At 49.5% G+C, this 16,952-nt stretch overlaps 6 protein-coding genes across 6 annotated transcripts; 3 read left to right on the top strand and 3 right to left on the bottom strand.

The window, feature by feature from the left end:
- Nucleotides 1–3,395: 3,395 nt before the first annotated feature.
- GUITHDRAFT_112463 (hypothetical protein) lies at nucleotides 3,396–4,628 on the top strand (the record flags this gene model as incomplete). The annotated part of the gene is made up of 7 exons (XM_005828414.1): nucleotides 3,396–3,639; nucleotides 3,834–3,859; nucleotides 3,931–4,000; nucleotides 4,092–4,276; nucleotides 4,328–4,424; nucleotides 4,474–4,524; nucleotides 4,570–4,628. The coding sequence occupies 7 exons, from the start codon at nucleotides 3,396–3,398 to the stop codon at nucleotides 4,626–4,628; spliced, it is 732 nt and encodes a 243-aa protein (XP_005828471.1).
- Nucleotides 4,629–4,948: 320 nt separating this feature from the next.
- On the bottom strand, nucleotides 4,949–5,866 carry GUITHDRAFT_112464 (hypothetical protein; the record flags this gene model as incomplete). The annotated part of the gene is made up of 2 exons (XM_005828415.1): nucleotides 4,949–5,595; nucleotides 5,740–5,866. The coding sequence occupies 2 exons, from the start codon at nucleotides 5,864–5,866 to the stop codon at nucleotides 4,949–4,951; spliced, it is 774 nt and encodes a 257-aa protein (XP_005828472.1).
- Nucleotides 5,867–6,751: 885 nt separating this feature from the next.
- GUITHDRAFT_112465 (hypothetical protein) lies at nucleotides 6,752–7,719 on the top strand (the record flags this gene model as incomplete). Its single annotated transcript, XM_005828416.1, has 6 exons — nucleotides 6,752–6,856; nucleotides 6,906–6,935; nucleotides 6,986–7,033; nucleotides 7,082–7,125; nucleotides 7,387–7,462; nucleotides 7,672–7,719. The coding sequence occupies 6 exons, from the start codon at nucleotides 6,752–6,754 to the stop codon at nucleotides 7,717–7,719; spliced, it is 351 nt and encodes a 116-aa protein (XP_005828473.1).
- A 95-nt stretch (nucleotides 7,720–7,814) lies between these two features.
- Nucleotides 7,815–10,088, bottom strand: GUITHDRAFT_88396 (hypothetical protein; the record flags this gene model as incomplete). The annotated part of the gene is made up of 6 exons (XM_005828417.1): nucleotides 10,029–10,088; nucleotides 9,644–9,782; nucleotides 8,926–9,449; nucleotides 8,559–8,676; nucleotides 8,391–8,511; nucleotides 7,815–8,166 (listed from the first exon to the last, which is right to left on the bottom strand). The coding sequence occupies exons 1-6, from the start codon at nucleotides 10,071–10,073 to the stop codon at nucleotides 7,815–7,817; spliced, it is 1,299 nt and encodes a 432-aa protein (XP_005828474.1). The 5' UTR covers nucleotides 10,074–10,088.
- A 718-nt stretch (nucleotides 10,089–10,806) lies between these two features.
- GUITHDRAFT_112467 (hypothetical protein) lies at nucleotides 10,807–12,203 on the top strand (the record flags this gene model as incomplete). Its single annotated transcript, XM_005828418.1, has 4 exons — nucleotides 10,807–10,824; nucleotides 11,013–11,705; nucleotides 11,786–11,883; nucleotides 11,936–12,203. The coding sequence occupies 4 exons, from the start codon at nucleotides 10,807–10,809 to the stop codon at nucleotides 12,201–12,203; spliced, it is 1,077 nt and encodes a 358-aa protein (XP_005828475.1).
- A 695-nt stretch (nucleotides 12,204–12,898) lies between these two features.
- On the bottom strand, nucleotides 12,899–14,203 carry GUITHDRAFT_112468 (hypothetical protein; the record flags this gene model as incomplete). The annotated part of the gene is made up of 5 exons (XM_005828419.1): nucleotides 12,899–13,003; nucleotides 13,077–13,151; nucleotides 13,209–13,971; nucleotides 14,025–14,130; nucleotides 14,182–14,203. 5 exons carry the CDS (start codon nucleotides 14,201–14,203, stop codon nucleotides 12,899–12,901), a joined length of 1,071 nt encoding a protein of 356 aa, XP_005828476.1.
- Nucleotides 14,204–16,952: the final 2,749 nt, after the last annotated feature.

The following is a 16,952-nucleotide window of genomic DNA, read 5'->3' on the forward strand; positions in this document are numbered from 1 at the left end:
CTTCCTCCTCCTCCTCCTCCTCCTCCTCCTCCTCCTCCTCCTCCTCCTCCTCCTCCTCCTCCTCCTCCTCCTCCTTGTGCTCCTGGTGCTCTCCTCATTCTCACCCTATCGCATCGCGATATCTCCTCGCCTTGTACATCTCATTTCCTCTATCCTGAAGTTGGAGCAAGTCAATCAAGAAGTTCCAAGAGGCCAGCAGGAGTGAGAGGAGCTCAACATCAGTGCAAGTACAAGAGGAGGAGCAAGAGGAAGAGCAGAAGGCACCTTTTGCACGTCTGCCATCTTCTGCCTCCACGTCGCTTCCTCCTCCACAGCCTCACCCTCACCTTCGAGGGCGCAAGGTCAACGTCCTAGCGCGTTGAGGGGAAGGAGGGACCTTTCCAAGAGAGCTGAGCCCTCTGCTCGTACACCTCATGGTCCCACAACAGCCGCAGCGATCGCGTCCAGCAATCCCATGCTCCTCTCTGTCAGCTTCAGTCTCAGTTTCCTTCCTCCCCCCCCCTCTCCCTAACGATTTCTCCTTCTACCTCTTCCTCTTCCTCTGCCCACAGACCCCTTCACACCCCTCTACCCATCCTCCTCCTCCTCACCTCATCCCCTACACGGCAGCATTCCTTCGCCCTCTTATCCCACTCGCCAGGCTGTAGGCAGCATCAGCAACTTCCAGATGCTCAAAATTCCGCTTACCTCCACAATTTTCTCCTGCTCCTGCTCCTGCTCCTGCTCCTGCTCCTGCTCCTCCTCACACTCTTCCTTCTCATCACACTCTTCCTCCTTCCTACAACCATCTCGGCTGCTCCTCGTGGTTCAGCGATCAGAACTCGTGAGTTCAAGACAAGACTCACCTGCTTCGCTCTTCCTCTTTCTTCAAGTTTGATGGGTGAGGTGCATTTACAGCTCCTTGCTCAGCAGCAGTATCTCTCAACTTTCGCTCCTCCTTCAACATCGCTTCGTTCGAGCCGTCGACTCCAAACAAGTTGTCGAGCTTTTCCTTCACCTGGAGGTGAAACAATGAAAACTGTCTCTCCTTTCTCCTCCTCCTCCTCCTCCTCCTCCTCCTCCTCCTCCTCCTCCTCCTCCTCCTCCTGAAACCGTCCTCTCTGTTTCTTCCTCCTATTCCTCTAGTTCACCTCAACATTATTCGGGTCGAGGGAGAGAGCTTCCAACAGTGCTTCCTTGGCGAGGTCCTTGTCTCCCATCCTGCACGCGGCAGCTTCAACCCCCTGCTCCTTCTCGAGCATTCATACTGCTTCACCTCATGTGCGCTGTTCCCTTGCGAGCCAGCGCTCTCACCACGAGACCCTCGCCCACCTCCTCCCTCTGCATCGCAAGGATCTCTTCACACAGCTTCAGGCAGTCTCCTGGCCTTCCCATTTCCAGCAAGCACGCAGCAGCGTTGAGAGGATGCTTAGCGCTGGCAGGGTCCAGCTCACCAGCCTCCTGGAAGAGAGACAGAGCTCGAGAGAACCTGCAAGGTTTATCAGCTCGTTCCTCCTCAAGCTCAGCTGGACTTCTTCTTGCGGTACAGCTCCTTTCCTTCTTCGCCCCTCTCCTCCGCCTGCAGCATGCCACAGGACATGGTCAGAGAGAGCTCCGAGACAGCTGGAGGAGACCTTCTTCCTCTTGGATTGGACCTCCTCCTCCTCCTTTCTCAGCACATGCACATCCACGAAGCGCCAGACTCGACAAGTTGCATCCTCCCCGGCACTGCAGCGAAAGGAACGCTCATCCTCACCTCCTGCACCGCTTGCTCGCACGTTCGTACCTCACAGCACACAGTCTGTTCGCCGTGATGGCGCAGACAGCAGCACGATGGCCCTCGAGGATGTGAAGGCTCTGCTGAGAAAGCACATCCCACAGCATCACCTTCCCGTCAGCGTGCCCTGTGAGCGCCAGGTGGCTGAAGCGAAGGGGCGATTCGTCACATCGAGACAGCCTGGGATGGAAGCTTCAGCCTTCAGCAGGAGGTGAGTGGAGCATGCTGGACCGGTGGGTCAGGCAGTTGACGGGAGCGGTAGTGAAGGAGCCAAGGAGCCGCCCGTTTGCGATGTTCGCGAACCTCACGCACTCTCTGCCTCCTGCTGGCATGGGCCCGTCCTCTCCAGCGCTCAGCAGGAAGTTCTTGACACACAGCATGTGAACAACTCGACCCGAGTGCCTTCGGAGCAGGAAGACTCGTTCACCGCTGGACTGCCTCCGCACGTCAATGGCTCCGTCCGACCTCCCAAGGATGAACGCATCGCGATCCTCTACGGTCAGGAAGCATGTCACAGAATGGCCTTCATCTGCATCCAGCAGTCCAGAGATGGTCTTCGTGCCGACATCGGAGAGGATGCGGAGGGAGCCTCCTGTACCCGCGAGAATCGCCTGCTTTCTCCACGTGCTCATGAAACTCATCTCGTCGGCTGGGAAGAACGACACGATCTGGAACTCGGGACTGGAGGAAGGTACACTCTCCTCCCCTTTCATGCGCAGGATCCACACAAAACTTCCCCGCTGTGACCTGCCCATGATGCAAAACACTTCGTCTTCCACTTCCATACGCTTCATGCTGAAAGACAACCACTGACGACCAAGTCAGTTTGGCGCCACGCACGCAGACCACTCACATCGGGTAGAAGAGATACTCTGAAGTCCATCAAGTTGGTCTCTGCAGACAGAAGACATCCTTCTTCTGACTGCCTGTCTACTCTCCACAGCTTCACCCTGGCGTCTTTTCCTAGGGTGATGAACGTGATAGGTGAGGCAGGAGTAATTTTGCTGTACACCGTCGCAATGCCCTCTACAGGCCCATCATGAGCTTTGATCACGCTGCCAGATGAACTTCACTGCTAACTTTGCACACTTTGCATCTGCGTACCTGATGGGTTTCCTTTTCTGCTCATCGAGCACTCGCACAGTCCCATCCTGCTCCCCCGACACCAGGAGGTCCAAGTCTGGCAGGAGCAAGAGCCGAGTAGAGCATGCTCCGACAAGCCAAACCTCCATCCGGTAGCTCCCTGTCCTCCATGATCCTTCCGCTATATCTGAGCTAATCCAGAGCGAGTCAGATGAAATCGCCTCTCTATTTTTGTCGCAGCCCTGCTACCCTTCGTGGCACTATTTCACACCAAGTCGCCTCCTTCCAACCGTCACACTATCCCTACCTCCTCCCCCCTACCCCCCCAAGTAACAACCTTTAGCACTTCTGTTATCCTCCCTTGTCGTTTTGTTCTCCTCTTCCTTCAGCGCGCTTCTCCTCTCCTTACCTCGTCTCCACCATTTCCTCCGACAAACAAAGGATCTGCAACGGCTACAACGGGCTATGCAACGTCGAAAACGGGCCCGGGCGGGCCGGCCGGCCCCGGTTGGTGTGACTAGCCAGGTGACTAGCAGTGACTAGTGAGCTTAAGGGGATGAGGGCCGGATTTGGCGTCATCAGCATGAGCGCCTGCGCTGTCGGGAACGAGAGCGCAAGGGATGGGAAGAAGCATGGCGCTGCTCACATCATACGGGCAGCTCTAGGAGACATCGTCCCCAAGAGTGGCCCTGTTCTGAGCATCCACTATGACAAGAGAGGAGCGAAGATGGCGGTGCAGTATGATGGAGACGATTGTGCGGACAAAAAAGGGGAAGTGGAGGATGCTGCAAACAATATCTGTGAGTTATACTCTGCTGAGCCTCCCTAGCTCATGTGTTGATGTATCAGAATGATCAGAATACCAAATATGCCATGACTTCTTGTGATGTGTTTCGACACTTCTGGAACCCTTTCTGTCATGTGGTTCTTATCCTTGAGACCTTTTTTCCCTTTGAAATCTGTTGTGTTGTGTTACTGTTGATGTTCTTTACAGGTTCCAAGAACACAGACCTTAACTCTGTAAGTGAATACACTTTTCATCCACCTTCCGGTATCATGTGCCAGAACCCGCGCTCACCTTTGTATTCCAGCTCAAGTTGTGCGACGCGGATAAAGCCAGCTTGAGCTCATTCGAATCCGCGACAGCGAGTGACATTGGAGGTAAGTCTCAGAAATTCTTTCTCAATTCCAAGCAAAGGAGATCGTTGCATCATTTTTTTAAATTTCTTGTCACCTCACTTGTGCTTGTAAGGTGTGACGTTGAAAAAGTTTTCCTGCAACGCCGGAAAGCAGCAGATAATCATCGAATATGCACTTGGAGCGGCGAAAAAAGCTTCAGAACCAGAACAAACTCAGGCAAAGGCTGCCCAGCCAAAAAATGCTGCGAAGGGTAAGACCGCAATCTCACAGCCTTCATCCTACGAGAGTGTGCCCCAGGTCTGATCTTGAGAGTTTCCCACGGCTGCGTGATTCCACTTGAATTTCCAGGTATCGGCCCACATGGCAGAGTCTATTCTTGCCATGCTCTTGCAAGAAGGAGTCACGTTGGACGGCAAGGAGGAGCAGCTGAAGAACAAGATGCAAGGTGATTTTGGTGGTTTCAAATCGCCCCGGCATTGAACAAAGGACAACAGAGTTGATCACTACACCTCTTGTGGCTCTAAAGAACACGTCGTATACTTCTGGTGTGTTATGAATGCATTCATGTGGTCATGATATTTTGTTTGCAGGTTTCCATTCCAACAGAAATCAGGCACCCACACCAAACTTTGTGGTTCGAAGGAACTGAAGTAAAGATCGATGACTATATTTTGCAAAAACACAATGAATGCACTGGAGAATGCAAGATCAGCAATGAAAACAGGTCCCCCAACACCTTTTCCCCCACTGCCATTCCTTTAAAATGGTTGATGGAGAGTATCCGAGAATACAAACAAGAAGAGGATACAAGAAGAATGGAAGTTGTACTACAAACGTAACAAGAATCTTTGTTCGCACATGATTTGACTGTCATAATCTGCTAAGAAAACCAAGGTTCTCGTTCTAGAGAATTGTCGAGCTGTGCCAGATAGTCAGGTTTTATCTGAGGGGCTCCTGAGCATGTTTAATTTAGTTTCCTTTTTGCATTGCCTCCATCGCATCCCTGTGCAGCATGTTGTGTTCCTCACCAATGGGATAATTGCAATCAATGTGAAGTTCAGTGTCTTTCACAAACGTCTTGAGCTTCTTATCAAGATCCTCAGAATCACTGCCAGTCAACGTTCGAACATACTGGGCAGGACGGCCCTGCCAGACCTCATTTGCTGGAATACGACGACCTGGGGGGACAATAGAGCCAGGGCCAACTTGGGCACCAGCTTCAACCAAAGCTCCCTCGCAGATCACAGAGTTGGCACCAATGACGACTCTGTCCTGGATGGTGCAAGACCTCAGGTAACATCCTGGTTCTATCGTGACGTAGTGTCCGATCGTAACACTCTTTTCGAGATCCTCCAGACGTCCTCCACTCTCATCGGTATCGATAGAAATATCGGTCATATCACTGTCTGATGTGATGACGCTGTTTTCACCCACTTGACACCGAAACCCTATCAGCACAGGTCCTTCGTCACCTCTGATCACTGATCCATAGTACACTGCAGAGTTGTCCCCGAGAGTGACATCTCCAACGATGGTAGCATCGGGTGCCACAAATGTTCCCTGTGCGATGTCGGGTATCGCGGTGCCAATGGGAATGCTGACCCGATGTCTGTGGACTGCAAAAACGAATCACTCGCGATTCTATGTACCATCGCATGGATTAAGGAGACGGCAACACATCATCATATTTTGGTCTAGGATCGAGCATGGAGTGATTTTGAAAACACACACAAGCACACCACAAACAAAGAGCTACTCACAAGCTTTGCTGAGCTCCACGATAGACGTTTTGACGTCCATATTCATGAGCTTGCCAGCTTCACTGTATCGATCCTCGGGCTTCTCAGCCTCTTTGGGGTCAAGGAAAGAGTTTCCAGGATTGTTCATGCTTTGGAGATGCCTGACAGGGAAGGGCCTGACAATCTTCACCCCCACTGGCATGAGCTTCTTCAGCATGTTTCCGCGGAGCATCGCGGCGGCGTCGAGGTCGATACAATTTTCCTATGACCTCCCTAGGACCAGTTGCACCATCTCCTCGTAGGATAGCTACAAGTTTTCCTCGGACCAATCAAGATAGTCCCTACCATTTGGTAATACTCTCAGGTCATAGAAAGGTACTATTTCCCTAGAGCTGTTCGAACGCCCTACGACACCATTGTGCCTCATCCCCACTAAACCCGGCCACCGCTGTGGTGACTCAGCCGTTCCGGCGGAGGGTTCACCTCAGGCCGCTACGGGGCCGGGGTGCCAGCCCTGCCCGGCCGCCGACTGCGCCGACTGCTGTCCCCCAAACTTTTACCGTCAGTGAACTGTGATACCTTCCGAAGGTCACCTCACATGCCACTGAGTCGGATCGGCCCGGGGGCTGGGCCTCGGACTGAGTCCCGGGGCCCGAGTGCCAGGCCCGGCGGCCAGCGGGTGGCCCAGTGGCGACGCATCATTGATCCCACAGTGATCCCCTTCCCCGCTCAGTCCCATATCTCTTCCCCATCCTCGGCATGCATCGGTTCCTTCCTAGGTAGACGAGGGGGAGGAGAGCTATCTAGCGCAAGAGATCTGATTCTTTCTCTCTTGACTGAATGTTGAAATGCTGCCATCTGTGATATGTTGAATCGTCTTCTGTCTCTGATTGATCTTAACTGGAACAATTGGAAGGAGGGGCGGAATGGATTGTTCACCACAGTATGATTTTCTCAATTGACCGGGCGTGATTATGCTGAATGTTTCTCCCTTTGCATTGCTTGATTGCGTTTCATCGGCAACCTGACTGTCATGTTGCTTAGATCTTTGAAAACGGTTGCTACCGCTTCATTTGGGCTTGCGGGAGCCAATCTGTTGCTTTCCAACAGGCCACGAGAGGCGTTTGCTCATTGCCAAGTATCTTATCTTTTCGGTCGTAATTCTTCTTACAGCATCTCATCTACAGGTGCCCTGTGGAATATTTGATGATGCGGCTGTAAGATTACCTGTCCTCTTGCCGTCTTCATCGTGAACCATGCTGTTTAGCGCTTTAAATTGATGTTTGAGGACATCAGAACGATTAAGAAAGCCCAGGTCTGTTTTGTAGTCGACATGTGCTCCGGTGTTGAGCAGTCTTTGCAGGGGCTGGTTCAGGACTTGTCTGTTTTGAAGGATGCTCAATCAATGTGAGAACTGTCGGGAGAGCATAAGCCTCCAAACGATAATCCTAAACCCTAAACCCTAAATCTTGTCCTTGCGATTGCAAACTTGATCTGCTTCATGTGTCATGTTCATCGTTAGTCCATTCAGCTGAATTGATGCGCTGACTTTGCATATCTCTAATAGCAATCAAACTGTCCGATGGATCAATACCAAGGAAGAGCATGCGAGTCGAATCATCGAGACTCTTTGTCAGGTTTTGAACCATGACGTTGTGTTTTTGAAAGACCTTTGAACCCGTTTGGGCGCGTAGTATGTCCTGGCACAGCGTATCAAAGCACCAGCGGACACGAGCAGTCCCAAGTATGAAAATTACGTCAAGTTGGTTGTGGTAAAGTACCACATTTCGCAAAGCACGCCTGACAGTGTTTTCAGTCTGTGCACCAAGCATTACAACTTGCTGTGACCTGCAAGCAGAAGGCAGATCCTCAGTCGGCAAGTGATCTTCACAAGGCAATGAATTCTACAATGAATTCTACATCTTCTCACCTCAGGCTGATGAACCATGACAGGCCCTGGAAGATGTGTGGGAGAAATACGACCAATACATGAACCACTGACACAACTTCGATACTATTGATTTTATACAATGCGGAATCATTTTTAAAAGTTGTGCATAACGTGCAGCCTACAAATTGTTGTATGATGAGAAAAGTTACTCATCAAATTGCTCCTTCACGCCTGGCTTAGGCATGTACGACGAGAGATCGATCTCATCAGGCAGAGGTTCCACCTTCACAGCGAAGCGTGCTTGAACCTTCTCGAAGATGGATTGATCGTTGATCTTGCCAGAGGGATCTTCGGTGGTCGAGATGAAGCTGATCGCCATACCCTTGTTACCAAAACGGCCTGCACGACCAACGCGATGCATGTAGGTGTCTGCCTCGATGGGGAAGTCATAGTTGAAAACGATGTTCACCCTCTCGATATCCAGGCCACGTGCACCAAGGTCTGTTGTGACCAGGATGCGAGCCTCGAACTTCTTGAACTTGTTGTATGTCGCAATACTGGAAAGATAACGTCACCACATGTTAGAAAAAAGAAACACGAAGGAAGAAATAGGATCTCATCAGCAATCTATAATACCCACTGTGTTGGTTTCGATCAGCAAATCAGAGGCCAACAGGCACCCGGGAGGGAGCGTCAACCACGTCAGTGGGACACTCAACCTCTTAAACCGGGCCATCATCGAGACACATACAAAGCAAAAGCGCTACAACCAGACATTTACCGCTCAGTGGCATCCATGTCTGAGTGCAATTCGATGGATGGAAACTTGGATTCTTGGAGGATTTTGTTCAGAGAGTGACACCTTCGCTTGTCACGAACGAAAATAACAACTTGGTTGAACTCTGTACAGGAAATCGGTACAAGTGAAAGTTATGTTGATCTTGCTTACCAAGAATGTCCATGAGATCAGTCAGTTTGCGCGTCTTCTGAGACTCTTCCAGCTTGATGTAGAATTGGCTCAGGCCGTGCAAGCTGAGTTTGTCCATATCAATCAGGATTTCCTTCGGCTGCAACCCAATCCGTCTCAGAATCTTCTAAGCATCATTCGAGGAGAATCACACATCCAGACAACACATCGCTCCTACCAATCTAAACAAAGTAATGAAGAACTTCTTGAAATGAATGCAGCTAAGGAAGCCAAAAGACACATCGATCGAGATTTCACCAAGAACCGACCAGAGGTAGCTCGAGTTCAAACAAATATTCCATCAATTTGGAGAACTGGGTCAATTTCGATGAGGGTGGGGGATGCTTACTTTTTGGACGAACTTCATGACTGTTCCTTTGATCTCGGGAGGAAGAGTTGCCGAGAAGCACATGGTCTGCTTGTTCTTGGGGGTAGTGTAAAAGATCTCTTGAACGTCTTGACGCATGTCAGCTTTCTCAAGAACCTTGTCAACCTCATCGATGACAAAAATCTTCAGTCTCGACAAGTCCAGGGCCTTTCTCTGGACAAGGACCTTGAGTCGTCCCGGACATCCAACCACAATATGCGGCTTGTCCTTTGTGAGGCTTGCTTCCTGCTGAGGGAGAGGAACACCTCCGTAAATGCACTGGACTGTGATACCCTCAAGATAGGCCTTGAACCTCTCGAATTCCTTGGCAACCTGGTATGCAAGCTCCCTGGTGTGCACCACAACCAAAGCTTGCAAGGATTGCTCATCCGCAGCAATCCTTTCAAGGATCACGGTGACGAACACGGCGGTCTTGCCCATCCCCGCTTTGGCTTGGGCAACGATATCATGTCCAGCTAGACCGTCCGGAATAGCCTCCTCTTGAACTGTAGGAATGTACCGTTGCAAGGACAATGTCACAAACTGTCAAAGCATCCATCCACACAATGCCACATGCTTCGGGTAGAACAGCTTGCGCCGTGAGGAGGGGGGATAATGCCAAAGCATAAGTCCCAATCCACCTCAGGCATAATCCAACTCCCTCTGACATGTCGATTTCCACGATAAATGGCATATCTACCTTTAGATGGATGCTCGAAGGCACAGTCGTTGATCGCTCTCAAAAGTTCCGGCTTAAGAAGGAAATCACGGAAGCTTGCAGCACTCGTGGAAATATGCCCCGCAGTTTGCTGGGTACGAGCGGATGGTGCTTCTTCCTCCTGCGATAATAAAACGTTCAGTTGGGGGCGAATGAAGCTCCACAGATGGGATAAAGGTAACTCAAACATTTAACGCCATTCCTCCGAGTCAAACCACATTTCCCCACATGGCATAGAATTTCTCAAGGAACTTTCTCAATGGGTTGGCAGTCAGAAGCAAGCAAATCAGATCACCGAAGAAGCACACAACAACACGCAGGAAATAATAACAAGAAATAATGAACAAAAAACCATCGAACTTCCTACCTTATCAGAGTCAGAATCATACTGGGGAAGGTCTTCGTCCGCCATGGCGCCGCGCTTTCTCACGCGCCGCGGATCCTCCCGCCTTTTTTTAGGACCCCCTCCATGAACTTGGATTCTTGATTTTGAAATTTTATCGCATAATTATGATCATATGACATCACGTGTAGGAATTTACTAGGACCTGGCTTGTACAATCGATCAATAGTTTTAATTCATAGATCGAAAATCTTCCTCGGCGCTGACCTGTCCCTGCCGAGAAACCTAGGCAAACCCTGTGAGCTGCGTACCGATAGCTTTAGTCTATATACGCGAAGATAGTTGACTAATACTTTCATATTATACTTGAACCCACAAGGATCACCCCACCTCAAATCACCGCACCCTTTCCACATGATTCCACCCTAGGCTTTCCTTGCTCAGAACCGGTGGTTTATAGTACATTTGAACGGTAGGGTATTTGACAATTGGTGGGTAGGGTAGTTGGAGAGCACTGGACACTGCAGGGTTTGAGGTTAAATATTTTTAGATATTTCATTTCGTTTGTACTTTTCAGTACCAAGTTTCCAAGTTTCACTTTTTAATATGTAATAATTTGTACTATGTAATACACATATTTAAAATGTACAATCCGTCATAATACCAATATATATAGTTTTAAAATCTGTAGGTACCAACATCCGCCTCGGTCGGAATTTGGAAGGTAGAAGTCCAGGCCTACCCATTGCTGCTGTTGTCCTCCCCTCCTACTCCCGCTCGCTCTTCCTCCCTGACACCGACGATGGTTCGACAGTCATGGGTGCGTGCCTGACTTTCTTTTCACGTTTCCCTTCGCCTTGTGTTTACATGGAAGCAACGTTCTCCCTCGAACTCTGCTCCAGTCCTTTCCTCGCTTTCACTGACTGTTTTGGACCGTTGTATCGTATGTGCCTGCCTTCATAGTCGAAATGTTTTGTTGTGAGCTTGTTCTCAATCTTATGGTTTCAGGAGACAGGCTCCTTTCTTGCACAGCGAAAGGTGCAAGAAGCAAAAGCTGCTCAGGAAGAGAGGAAAAGACTAGAGGAGGAGCGACAAAGAGAGCTGCGCAATGAGAGAGAACGACATGCGCAGGCTAAGGGACTTGTGAACGGGAAGATTGTAGATTATGATCAAGTCAAGGAGAAAGGAGGAGCACTTGGCTTCATGTACGAAGCTCCTCCAGGGCTTGAACAGAAAGATAAAGATGGCAAGAAGTCGGCTGAGGCAAAGACGGAGTCTGAGCAGTCCGTCAAGAATTCAGACAAGACTGCAGGCAGCAGGCCAGGCAATGTTCAGCCGCTTGGCATTGAAGTACGCGATGTCAGATGCATTAAATGCAAACAATGGGGACACCAACTTGGAGACCCTGAATGTCCAATGCGCGCACAAACGGTCGAGGCAGAGAAATACAGGCAACAAATCGAAGACCCTCTCCTGGTTTTCGATGGAAGTTCTGGAGCTGTAGTCACCGACAGGTTGAGTCTGAGGCGGGCAATCGATGGTGTGCACGGAGGAGCGTCTGTGGATGCAGCCAACAATGAGATTTTGTTGTCCGACGACGAATCAGATATGGGTGCTGCCATGATGGGAAAAGCGGCGAAGAAAGAGGCGAAGAAGCGATTGAAAGAATTGAAGAAAAAGCTAAAAGCCGACCGCAAGAAGGTATTTCAACACCAGTTCAGTTTGTCTGTTCTTCAATGTATGCCTGGTTCAAGCTTTCTGACTTTGATTTGATTGCATAGCACAAGAAGGAGAAGAAGAAGTCGAAAAGTAAAGGATCGTCTGACTCAGACTCTTCATCCAGTGACAATCGTGAAACCGACCCTCGATCATCGCATTCGTATGTTTTGCCATGCACTTATTTCTGCTGCAATTCTCATGTGGATTTGCAGGGAAAAGAGTAGCGAACAGAGGAGGCGAATGGAAACTTCAAGATTTGATGAAAGAGATAGGGGCAGAGACTTTGATCGTGACAGAGACAGGGACAGGGACAGGGACAGGGACAGGGACAGGGACAGGGACAGGGACAGGGACAGGGACAGGGACAGGGACAGGGACAGGGACAGGGACAGGGACAGGGAGCGAGACAGGGACAGGGAGCGAGACAGGGACAGGGACAGGGACAGGGACAGGGACAGGGACAGGGGAAGAGACAGATAAGTCTCAGCTTTTCATACGATCGGATCAAACCCTGAGGGGTCATTCCAATCCTAAGATAGTATTTTGAAATGAATTCATTTATCAATACCTAATGGTAATGATTGGGCTCTTGTATGTATATGTACACGTCGAAGAATTCGTCCGGGTCAGGAAAAACGACCAATGGAAAAAGAGATGGGATGCGATTGATGAAGTTCCTGTGCTTGCAGAGCCGTTACTTCATGAGACGTAAGACTTTGACGACAGCTCGTCTGCCATACACACGGAGCAAAGCGTGCATCATCCTTCTACGCAAGCTCATTGACAATCTGACGGAAAGACTTGGCGGTAATCTGTTCGTACTGGCATAATGATCTCCTTGGCCAGGGACCCGTACACTCTCATCACTCGAAGGATTCTTCCGCACAAAGCAAGCGACGAAAAACCCCATGGAATGCTCTTCCGGTGTTACCCGTACACACTTGTCCGCCTACACGCAAGAAAAAGTCAAAAACTGATCTGAACAGTATTCGAGATATACATCAGGAAAGACGGGAAGTCCTCTCCGAGACCAATTGGGAAGAATTCTCTTCAGCTCGAAATCTGCTTTCCTTGCCTCCAGACAAGACTCAACAACGTCTTCATTCTCCTGCTGGTGGATGGAGCATCTGAGCTCTTGCATTAAATTTCTTTCCGAAAAGTCTAGAGGACAAGACTCACGTGCTGTAAACGACTCTTCGAACATTTGGAAAGCTCAGAGCATGCAAAAGCGCCTTCTTCTGGAACGCACAGAGACGTTGGAGACGCTCTTCTTCCTTCTCCTAGCGGTCTTGATCAATACAGGTTGATGGACATTGCACTAAACGACAGATGCACAGTGAGAAAAAGGACAACCTTTGATTTCGCATCCATCCTCTCTTCTCTGCCCACAATCCCCGATCCGCTGCAGCTCGGGTCCAGCAGAATACCCTGTTCAACTACAACTTCACAATTCCACATCGTACCCCACCCCAGTTCTCCTCCTACCTGTACGTGAGAGAAGGGTTTGACTTTGGCACTGACAGACAGAAAGTCTTTCTTCATCACGGTAATGTTGCTGGCCCCCATCTTCTCCACCGTCTCTTGCAGGAGCTTCACTCGATCTTGATTGATGTCGAGCGCAACAATCTTCCCCCGGTTCCCCATCAAGGCGCTCAGGTGAGTAGTCTTGTTTCCTGGAGCCGCGCAGGCGTCCAGAGCAAACTCAATGTCGTTGTCCTCCATCATCACCCTCGCTGGCATGCAGCTGGCTTTCTCTTGGATCCGAACGAAATGATCCCCAACCAGCTGGCTCTTGTGGAAGTCAGACGTCGATCGCAGCATCAGAAGATCGTCGAAGTCGGGATCCAGACAGAATACCTTCGACTTGTTCATCGAAAGCGTTTGCATGAATTCCTGATGAGACAATTGCTCCCACGAGTCCGCCAACAGACCCTCCACCACTTCCGCCATGGTTGTCCTGAGAACGTTCACTCGCAGGTACTTGAGGTTATGAGAGGGTCGATGTGCACTTTCTCTTGAGAGATCGTCTACACTCTTAATTCCTCGCTTTTCAAGCTGACGGCCAAGAGCCTTCACAAGACCTTCTCGATGGCCCTTGACCAGTCGACTGGCTTCCCCCCCACCTTGGATCTTCTTCTTGCCCAACAGGATCTCGTACACGAGAACCTTGAGCAAGAACGGTTTGAACCTATTCTCCTCGCTGGCAAGCCCAGTTGTCTTCATGCATTCATCTATCAGGTTGGAGAGCCTACAGGAGCACGCAAAGAATCAGCATCCTTTAACAATTCCAACAACAGCAACCTTGTCGTCTCCGCTGCAAGTGCCAGGGTGGCCTTCTTGTTTCTGATCGAAGGGGCGAGAGAAAGTCTCGACAAGGTTCCCTTCCTCTTCCCTGCCTGCTCCAGGACTGAGCTCGCGTCCTGGTACAGCGGGTACATCTATCCCTCTCTACCCTCACGTGCGGCCACCAATCTCGCCATTGTGGTTCATAGGCCGAGTACCCCATGGTCATCCCACCCCCAATCAAAGCGAGATACCCCCAATTGGACTCACAGAGTACCCCAATTTTCCCAAGACTCCCTCATATTTACTCACCCCTACCCCCTCCGAAGAGGAGGACTGCTCTCGAACCCCGGGGCCCCGGGTGTGTGAACCTGCCCGGACAGACTCCGACCGGGCCTGGTACTGTAAAACTATTTTAAGAACAGCGAGAAGGAGATTGAGTAAACTATTTATATTTATTTTTGAAAAGAAACTGTCCCAGATCTGGCGTATCGTTCCAAATCTTTGTTCTATTTCTCTTCCTCTATTTCCTCTTGGGCACAAAACTACCCCCTCACCCCCTCCACGACTACCACTGTCCCCAGTAACCCCACCCTTGGACTAATCTGCTGCGCGATCTGCCGTCGGACCCCCTATTCCCACTTACTTGACCCATCAATCATGGGGCAGAATCAGTACCCCATGCCCTTGCCATTGACCCCTACCCCCTCTAATCCACAACCTACCCCCTGCGGATCCTCCCTGCCAAACAAGGTTGAGCGCCGCCGCCCGTAATGGCTGGGATGGAGGGAGCGGAGATGCAAGGCTGCCTTAGCAAGAAGAAGCTCGACCATGGTCGCTTCGAAGACCCGTACAAGCAGAAGGTCTACTGCTGGATCAAGGACGGCAAGTTCTACCTCTGCCCAGCGAACAATGATAAGCGTCCTGTAAGCTTATCGAACAAGGAGGTGTATGACCTCAACGATTGGAAGGTGAGTGGATGACATGACTTCAAAACACACATACATACCATGGCTGAAAGTTCATCTCTACACCCGAAACATATCTTGTCTGATTCATGCTGGGTTGTTGCCCCAGAATGTTTCTTCCGACTAAAATGGCATTCATTTCAGGTTGTCTTAGAGGACAAAGGAAAATTTGCGCTGGAAAACAATCACGGGGAACAAATCAAACTCAAATCAGATCATCCGACGGAAAGCAAAGCGTGGACTGATCAGATCACAAAGTCACTGAGAGACGCGGTCTACTTTTGGCTCGATGGTTTCCAGTACTGATCTGTCACTCTGCTGATGAACAGAAGGAGAAAGAAAGGAGGGAAACTTTGAGAGCCCGAGAGCTCGCAGAGGAGCGCAAGAGGCAAGAAGAGAAAGCCAAGAAGCTAGAAACAGAAGTAGATTTTGTTTTCCTTTCCATTGTGGCAAGGATTTGATTTGGTTTCACCAGAAAGAACAAGAGAAAGCAATGGCAGAGAAAAAACGAAAGGAGGCGGAGGTGACATTGTTTACCCGTGCTATGTGCTTTATTCTAAATTTGGACTGCTTATAGACTGCAAAATCTGCAGAAAATCCGAAGCCTGCAGAGAGCGAGAGACCTCAGAAGACGGAAGGCGAGGAGGTACGTTTTTCTACATAAGCATCCCATTGTTGAACTTGCAATAGGAGAATAAGAGATTTCAGCATGCACAAAAGATGGTAGCTAAGCTCACGGACGATATCTCACAATATCAGGTGAAGACATCTATACGCCGTATGCTTCTTTGATACGATGTAGGGGAGAATAAAAGCAGCGGAGAAACGATTGGTGGAAGTGATTGGCCAAGAAAATGGTAATCATGTCATCGAACAAGGTCTTGTTTTGTCTTAAACTTTCTGATAGGGGGCAGCGAGAAATTTGAGGATCTTCTTGAGCAAATCGTCAAGGCATTAGATGAAGCAAACATGGGGCGTGAATCGGCGGAAATGGCTCTTGAAATTGAGGTTTGCAAACCAATTATATTTTGTCGATCTCCTGATAGTGTATCACTTGATGATCTATCTGATGAACTTTGATCCTTAACGTTTCGCATGTTTATTATCCGTTTCTTTCATAGATGGGAAACTCAACAAAACTGCAAGCGGATCTGACTGTTCTGAATGAGGAGATGGTAAGCTTACATTTTCAGTGGTCATGGTGGGTTGATAGCATGATTCAGGATAATCTGAAGAGCAGAACAGGCAGTGAAGATGGCGCTGTATCATTCCGACTTTGAGCTAATTTAATCCTAAATGTCTGCATTGCCAGGCCAAGGAAGGTTCGGAAGAGCTGAAATCTCGGCTTGCAGTCCTAGAGCAGGTAAAGCCGAACTTTGCTCGGAGTAACTCCATCTATGCTCTATGACACCTTTTTCCAAGGAAAATGCCGATTTACAGAATGAGTTGACCGAAGCTCTGAAAATATGTGAAGCACTTCAAAGTCAGGTACTTGACATGATAGACCTCGGTCGATCTACATCGCTGTGTCAGCTCATCATGCACATGTTGATCCACAGGCGGATCCAGCTCTTGATCAGAAGATGGAACAAGTTTTGAACGAGCTGAACAAGCAAAAGGAAGAGTCACAAGAGACCACGGCAAAGCTCACGGCAGCAGAATCGAACCTCAAATCTAAGGATTCAGAACTTGCAGAAGCTAAGCAGAAGCTTGCCGATCTAAAGGCGGTGAGAGACTCAGATGTCTTCGGTTTTCATCCTGAATGCAAAGGATAGGAGTTTGATGCTTTGAAAACTGAGCTTGCCAAAGCGCAAGAGAAACTGGGAAGCTTGCAAGGAGCGGAAGAAAGTGCAGGAAATAGTGAAGCTTTGAGGAGCGAAATTGACAAATTGCAGAAGGAGGTCCTGATTTCTTACTCCATTTTCTGACCTGTGAATCTCACATTGAATGTAGCTGGAAACGGAGAAAAATCGTATCA

The sequence above is a fragment of the Guillardia theta genome, assembly GCF_000315625.1.
Source record: "Guillardia theta CCMP2712 unplaced genomic scaffold GUITHscaffold_59, whole genome shotgun sequence".
Taxonomy (NCBI): Eukaryota; class Cryptophyceae; order Pyrenomonadales; family Geminigeraceae; genus Guillardia; species Guillardia theta.